The sequence below is a fragment of the Gadus macrocephalus genome, chromosome 1 (genome assembly GCF_031168955.1).
Source record: "Gadus macrocephalus chromosome 1, ASM3116895v1".
Classification (NCBI taxonomy): domain Eukaryota; kingdom Metazoa; phylum Chordata; class Actinopteri; order Gadiformes; family Gadidae; genus Gadus; species Gadus macrocephalus.
In genome coordinates, this window is record NC_082382.1 from 23,833,387 (window position 1) to 23,840,564 (window position 7,178).

The 7,178-nt window shown below is 49.7% G+C and overlaps 2 protein-coding genes across 4 annotated transcripts in view; one reads left to right on the forward strand and one right to left on the reverse strand.

Moving 5' to 3' along the window:
* The window catches only part of tti1 (TELO2 interacting protein 1), a 38,550-nt gene extending 38,135 nt beyond the window's left edge, over positions 1–415 (reverse strand). For all 3 annotated transcript variants that reach the window (XM_060053365.1, XM_060053356.1, XM_060053345.1), the window contains exon 1: positions 258–415. The gene's annotated coding sequence lies outside the window, so the exon portion shown is untranslated. The remainder of the gene's footprint in view (positions 1–257) is intronic.
* Positions 416–543: 128 nt separating this feature from the next.
* On the forward strand, positions 544–6,414 carry zgpat (zinc finger, CCCH-type with G patch domain). Its single transcript, XM_060053377.1, has 7 exons — positions 544–975; positions 1,247–1,919; positions 2,416–2,549; positions 3,234–3,392; positions 4,655–4,777; positions 4,941–5,343; positions 5,681–6,414. Exons 2-7 carry the CDS (start codon positions 1,300–1,302, stop codon positions 5,817–5,819), a joined length of 1,578 nt encoding a protein of 525 aa, XP_059909360.1. The 5' UTR covers positions 544–975; positions 1,247–1,299; the 3' UTR covers positions 5,820–6,414.
* Positions 6,415–7,178: the final 764 nt, after the last annotated feature.

Below are 7,178 nucleotides of genomic sequence, written 5' to 3' on the forward strand. Positions count from 1 at the left end.
TTCTGCCGCAGTAGCTACACAGGTGGAGAAACACGCACTCTTAACCCTTCATAATAGAAGAACATGTGAATAACCCACAAACACAACGGTAATGATTACGATTATACTATGGATCCTATTGTTATCGATGGATATAAAAAGCGAAACTCAATGGTATCAATCATTTCAATTAGACAACTTAACATCATGCATAGTTCTACAGTTTGTATATTTCTACAGTCTTGATATAAACTACCATTTAATCAACAAGAGCCTACCTTAACCTTGAAGATATTCAGCGATGAAGTAATTGAGAAATGCACACATGCATGATGTGGACCATAACATTGGACTTTTTAGAGAAAATAAACTCAGCATCCACACGTTGAGGATGTTGTGGCTGACGTACTAAACACGCGACTCGTCCCGACCGCACAACACAACGTGGTTTCCGGTCATTTCGATTTATCTTAAGTAAATGTTCACAACGATAATTTACCTCATCTTATTTATCGGTAAATGCGATAGTTTGGACTACATGTTTCAGTTTCTGTATTCATCATATTAATAGACTCGCTTTATTGAGACGTATCTCCTTTAAACTGCAAATTAAATCCTATTTCAACAAGCCTCTGGACTTTTACTTTGAAAATACATCTTTACTAAACGGAAATCGTGTTGTCACTACAGAAACTCGTGTTTTGATAGCTTTCTACTCCTGGTAGCACCGGTAGCTCCTCGAACAACCACGAATCGTGTCTGTAAACACAGACGAGCCCCTGTGATCGGGTGTGAACGATGTCGCTTTGGTTCCCCCGCGTCAGCTCCAAAGCCCCGGGAGGTCGAGTCGGTGCGGTCGATGAGCTGAACACACCTCTGGACACACACCCTGGGAGGGAGGCTAGCTGCTAGCTGAGGACCCGAGGACCGTAGATGTCGCTGTTATACAAACGCCATGAATTAAACGTTGCATTACATGTCATATTTATAACACAGGTTTGTAATGACGTCTGCTGTGAATGGGGGTCACTTGTGTGTGGTGGTGAAATGAGAACGAAGTTAAGGTTAGCCTAGCAACGCTTCTGAATACAGCCTTGTATTCACTAGCTCTATTGGCTAGCTAGTGAAGGTCTAAGATAATAATAGTCACTGAGGCTGAATAGATCAACTAAGCTGAGCACTGTCAAATACATTGCCAAACGTATAGGGCTCATCATGCACTACAAAATGACAGTACAGACATCGTCCCTCTGTGTCGGTGTCTCAGGTACCTGACGTGGACGAGCGATAGCCACTGCAGTCTCAGCGGAAACACAAATCATGGACGAGGAGTCGTTGGAGGCGGGCATCACCGCCTACCGGGCCCAGCTCCAGCAGGTGGACACGGCCTTATCGGCAGGCCTGGACCCCAGCCACCAGGCGGACCTGCTGCAGCTCAGAGAGGACCTTGCCCAGCTGATAGAGCTGACCGAGGCCAGCCTGATCTCGGTGAAGAAGAGCCAGCTGCTAGCCAGCCTGGAGGAGACCACCGGTGGAGGGGTCGCGAAGCCCGGCGGGGAACACGAGGCCAACGGAGGCTTCGACCACGAGTTTGCTGCTTTCTACTCGGAGCTGGAGGGCCCGTCCGGGAGCAGCGCCGGCGGGAGGGTGAACGGCAAGGAGGAAGAGGAGGAGGAAGAGGAAGAGAACGGTCATGATGATGACGGTGGTGGTGATGAGGAGGATGGTGCCGAAGACACGCTCAGCGGCACCAAGGTGCAGGCGCCGTACCGGACCACCTGGGGGACGCTGGAGTACCACAACGCCATGGTGGTGGGCCGAGAGGCGCCGGACGGGGACGAGGCGCAGGTCAGGGTGCTCTATGTCTACCCCACCCACAAGTCCCTGAAGCCCTGCCCCTTCTTCCTGGAGGACAAGTGTCGCTTCGAGACCAGCTGCAGGTAGGCGTGCTCAGCCAATCGTCTGCACAAAGGGAGACGCAAGTAATATGGACCCTGTGGGACCACCGGGTGTGAGAGGTTGACATGCCATTACATTAACATTACATTTACCTTACAATAACATTGCATTTACATAACATTTACATTTAAGGCATTTTTGCAGATGCTTGCATCCAAAGTGACTTACAATAAGTCCATTTGTCGGAAGAAGGAGGCAGCAATATATCGCTGTCGGCACAGTAAGGATGTTCATAGAACCTAGAATTGCCAGATTACAAGCCAAAGCAACATATAATGATGAATAGCAAACACTTTTAAACACGGCTAAACAGATACAGTGCAGGTAGGAGTCAAGGCCTTTCGGGATTAGAACCCCGAACCTCTGGGCTCAGAGTCCGACAACCTGAACCGCCGGACTCTGATCCCAGTGTTCACGCCTGGGCTGACTGGTTCTTCCTCTGGGTGTGCTCCGGCTCCATGGGGGTCCTCCCCTCAGGTTCTCCCACGGGGAGGTGGTGTACGTGTCGGAGCTCAGGCCCTTCCTGGAGCTGGACCTCAGCCACCTGCTGGAGGGCTCCGCCTGCCGGGCGCGTCACGAGGACGGCATCTGGTACCCCGCCCGCATCCTGGGTCAGCCACGCCCTCTGTGTGTGTGTGTGTGTGTGTGTGTGTGTGTGTGTGTGTGTGTGTGTGTGTGTGTGTGTGTGTGTGTGTGTGTGTGTGTGTGTGTGTGTGTGTGTGTGTGTGTGTGTGTGTGTGTGTGTGTGTGTTTGTACATACCAATTAAATTGTATATATACATTTTACAAGGTTGATTTGATTTATAGTAGTCGGCACCTGAAACATTAATATCTTGTTCCAGCATATTCTATTGTTTATTATTTATTGTCATTTGTGTGATGTATTGTGCTACAAAATCAAAGAGCCCATTTATGAACCGTAAGGTTACTTTAGGTCCCTCTCTCTTCTCTCTCCCTGGGTTAGTATAGATTGCTTAAGGTTAGTGTAAAACTGTGTTCCCTCTCCCTTAGGTTACTTAAGGTTACTGTTAATCTGTGTTGCGTCTCCCTAAATGAGTTTTAGTTATTTAAGGTCAGTATTGGTAACTTAAGGTAAGTGTTGAGCTGCGTTCCCTCTCCCTTAGGTGAGTAAAGGTTACTTAAGGTCAGTGTTAATCTGCGTTCCCTGTCCCTTAGGTGAGTAAAGGTTACTTAAGGTCAGTGTTAATCTGCGTTCCCTCTCCCTTAGGTGAGTAAAGGTTACTTAAGGTCAGTGTTAATCTGCGTTCCCTCTCCCTCCCTTCCTCCTGTGTAGAAATTGACAACGGCTTCTACACTGTGAAGTTTGACTCCCTGTTACTGAAGGATGCGGTCGTCGAGGGCGACGGCGTCATCCCACCAATGAGAGAAGACGACCTTTCCTCGTCCGACTCGTCGGACCAAGACGATGACGAAGACAGCGTCTTCGCCAAAGGTCTGTCTCGTTCTCTGTCCTTCTCTCGCTCTGTCAAGTTGTCTGTCTGATAGGGCTGGGTATTGCCAGGTACCCCACAATTCAATTCAATTCGATTCTTTAGGTCTTCATTCGATTCGATAATGATCCAATTGCTTCGATATCATTTCAATAATACGTGCAGATGACAAAAATACCAAAATATTATTTAGAATTAACCATTTCTAAATGAACTAACCATTTCATTGTGCTTTAACTAGCAAAAAAGGAATACACCATTGTATAGTATTGTTCCTGAGCAAAACTTGCAGCATAAAAGTAATAATCATAACATGGACAAATGTAAAAGGGCATGTACATTGAGGCATACTCGCTTCTAGATTACAATGAATGAGTATGCTTCTTTTTTTTGGGGAAATCATCGATTTCAAGAAAGTTCTGAATCGAGAACAAATGAACTGCAGTGCATTGATGAATCGATATTTTTACCCAGCCCTACTGTCTGAACATAGTTCGCTCGCTCTCTCTCTCTCTCTCGCTCTCTCGCTTATGTATATATATTTAGTATTGCTTTGAGATAACTGTCATGCTATTCCGATTGATTTCTATCCTGTATAGCGATTCATTGTTGGCAGAATGTTGAATAAGGATGATAAATGATATGAAATGTGCACCGCCGGGACTCGACTGAACAACAATAAAAAGTAAAAGGCAGTATGGGGTAAAGGCATCTCTCAGCATACACCACAACACCAGCCCCATGTTGGAGCAGTGTGTACCTCATTAAAACAAGCCCTGGCTGGTCTGGGGGAGCCCAGCTGAGCCCCGCCCCCCCCCCCCAAGGAGCCTGTCCTCCTTAACTCCATTTGATCTGCACTGATAACTAATATCTTACTGTATTAATCATGATATCAATCTCTATTAAATATAATAGAATATCTTATTTGGTAGTTATTGATTTTCGCGGCGCTATTATCTTGGTGGGGGGGGGGGGGGGGGGGGGGTGTTGTCTGTTCAAATTGGTCTGCTCATGATGATAGAAAACCTAATTAATCAAAGGGGTAGAGATATAAAACACAAAAGTACGATAATGCAACGGGGGGGTTACTGATCCCTCGCTGTTAACATCGCCCTCCCTCCGTCGTGTTCCAATCCCCCCTGGGGACTGGAGCCCAAAAGATCATAATACTAAAATAACAATAATACACTGTAGTGAACGTTGTGTTTAAAGGTGCTCTTCAAATAAGGTGTGTTCTGATAATAATATTGATGTGGTGTTGCAGTGGTCCAGGCCCACGCCGGGGACCCGACCACCACCTCCTCCGCTGACTTCGGGGGCTGGGAGGCCCACACCAGAGGCATCGGCTCCCGGCTCATGCTGAAGATGGGCTACGAGTACGGGAAAGGTAGGCTGTTCCAGGCCCGAGTGCTAAGGGGAGTGTGTTCCAGGCCCGAGTGCTAAGGGGAGTGTGTTCCAGGCCTGAGTGCTAAGGGGAGTGTGTTCCAGGCCCGAGTGCTAAGGGGAGTGTGTTCCAGGCCTGAGTGCTAAGGGGACTGTGTGTGTTCCAGGCCTGGGGAAGCAGCAGGAGGGCCGCGTGGAGCCCGTCATGGCGGTGGTCCTCCCCAAGGGGGCGTCGCTGGACCAGAGCGCCGAGCTCAGCCAGCCCCGGGCCGCGCGCCGGGGCCCCCGCCCAGGGGACGGCCCCCAGCCCGGCCCCAAGAGGAAGAGGGCGCCGCGGCCCCGGGCCCCCGGAGGCCGCCGCAACGTCTTCGACTTCCTGAACCGCAAGCTGGGGGACGGGGGCGCGGAGGGGGCGTCGGCCTCGCCCACCCCCGGCGCCGAGGCGTACCGCGGCGGCGAGGGCGCTAAGCGGAGCCTCAACGTGCGGCTGTTCCAGGCCGCCGAGCGCGTCTCCCAGACGGAGCGCGAGATCCAGCGCATCACGGAGGCGCTGCGCAAGCGCGCCGGAAGGTATGGTAGCCTAGCATACCCTAGCCTAGGGTACCATACCGTAGTGCAATCGCAGTGTACTTTACAGTAGTTGACCGTAGCATAGGGTACTGTACCATACCGTAGCATTGCGTACCCTAGTCTAGCGTATCTCAGTGCACCGTACAGTAGCTGACCTTAGCCTAGCGTCCCTCGGTGTACCTTACAGTAGCTGACCGTAGCGTAGCCTAGCGTCCCTCATTGTAGCGTAGCCTAGCATCCCTCAATGCACGTACAGTAGCTGACCGTAGCGTAGCCTAGCCTAGCGTCCCTCTGCGCACCGTACCGTACCGTAGCTGACCGTAGCGTGTGGTTCCAGGGACGTGTGCGTGGTGAAGCGTCTGGAGGAGCAGCTGGGCGCGGCCCGCAGCCAGCTGGTCTGCCTGAAGGCCCAGGAGCAGTCGGTGCAGACGCAGCACCGCAAGGCCGACACGCACAAGAAGATGACCCAGTTCTGACCCCGGAGCCCGACCCCCACCCCGCTGCCTCGGATCCTAGTGCCATTAACGGAGGGGACCCTACGACCTCTGACCTCAGGACGACCCCTTCCCCTCGCCCCTGGAGGAGGAGGCTGATCCGGAACGCCGGTGTTCCGGTGGTCCTAAAGACGTTTGTTTTTTTAAATCGGTGAGCCGCTCTCGCTGGGCGTCAGGAATGGATTGTGGACGAAGAAGAGCGAAGTTCTTTACTTCTCCACTCACTCATTTTTTTCGTCTGTTTGAATAAACTCTGTTGACGCCGGGGAGCGGCAGTGTGCGTCGAGATCCCCCCCCCTAAAGAAGGTTTTAAAGACAGATTTTTGCCGCCACCCACGCCTGTGTTGTTCGATACGGTCTTTTTTTTGCGGTTTTCAAACATCTCCACCCCATCATAAACTCAACCCTGGTCATCATGAACCCAGATGAACCCCCAAAAAACTGTCCTCGACGTCATCATCGTCCATCCTCCATCATCCGTTTTATCACGGTCACATGACCGTCACATGATGCCCACACACGGCCTTTCGCTGTAATGTTTTTCTGTACATTGTACATAAAGATTGCAGAAAGCTTCCCTTGTCATCAATTGTACCATTTTTACGTTATGAGTTCTCATCCTTCCTCTCAGATCTGCAGTGTCCCTCAGACTTTCATAAGGGCTCTCTAACTTCTCTGTCAGGTTCATTATTATCAGTCGTCCAGTGGAGGTGTCACACCAAATTTGTACCGGGTGCCAAATTTGTACCGGGTACGTCATCCTTACGTAATCCATTCCAAACCTGCCTGGCAACAGACGATCACATCTAATGACGTAGGAAGGTTCAAGAACATTCGCAAACTCGTTCATTGAGCGCGACAAGACAGATAACACTTATTTTGCAAATTCGATTAAACAATTAAATGCAATACAAATATAAAGTAAAAACAAGTGTTATCTAGCGATCCGTTATCTGTATAATGTTATTTCGTCTTTGGCAACATGAGCCCGAATGTTTTTCGAAACCTGCTTTATACACTCAGTTTACTAGCTAAATTCGATTAAACAATTACATACAATACAAATATAAAGTAAAAACAAGTGTTATCTAGCGATCCGTTATCTGTATTATGTTATTTCGTCTTTGGCAACATGAGCGGGAATGTTTTCGGAAACCTGCCTGGCAACGGACAACCCCTTGCGTAATCTGTTGTTCGTTGCCTGGCAACGGACAACTGATTACGTACCCGGTACAAATTTGGTGTGACAGAGGCCTTCGTCTAAAGCAGGGGTCTCAAACTCAACTTACCTGGGGGCGGCTGGAGGTAGAGTCTGGGTCAGGCTGGGCCACATCAAGTATT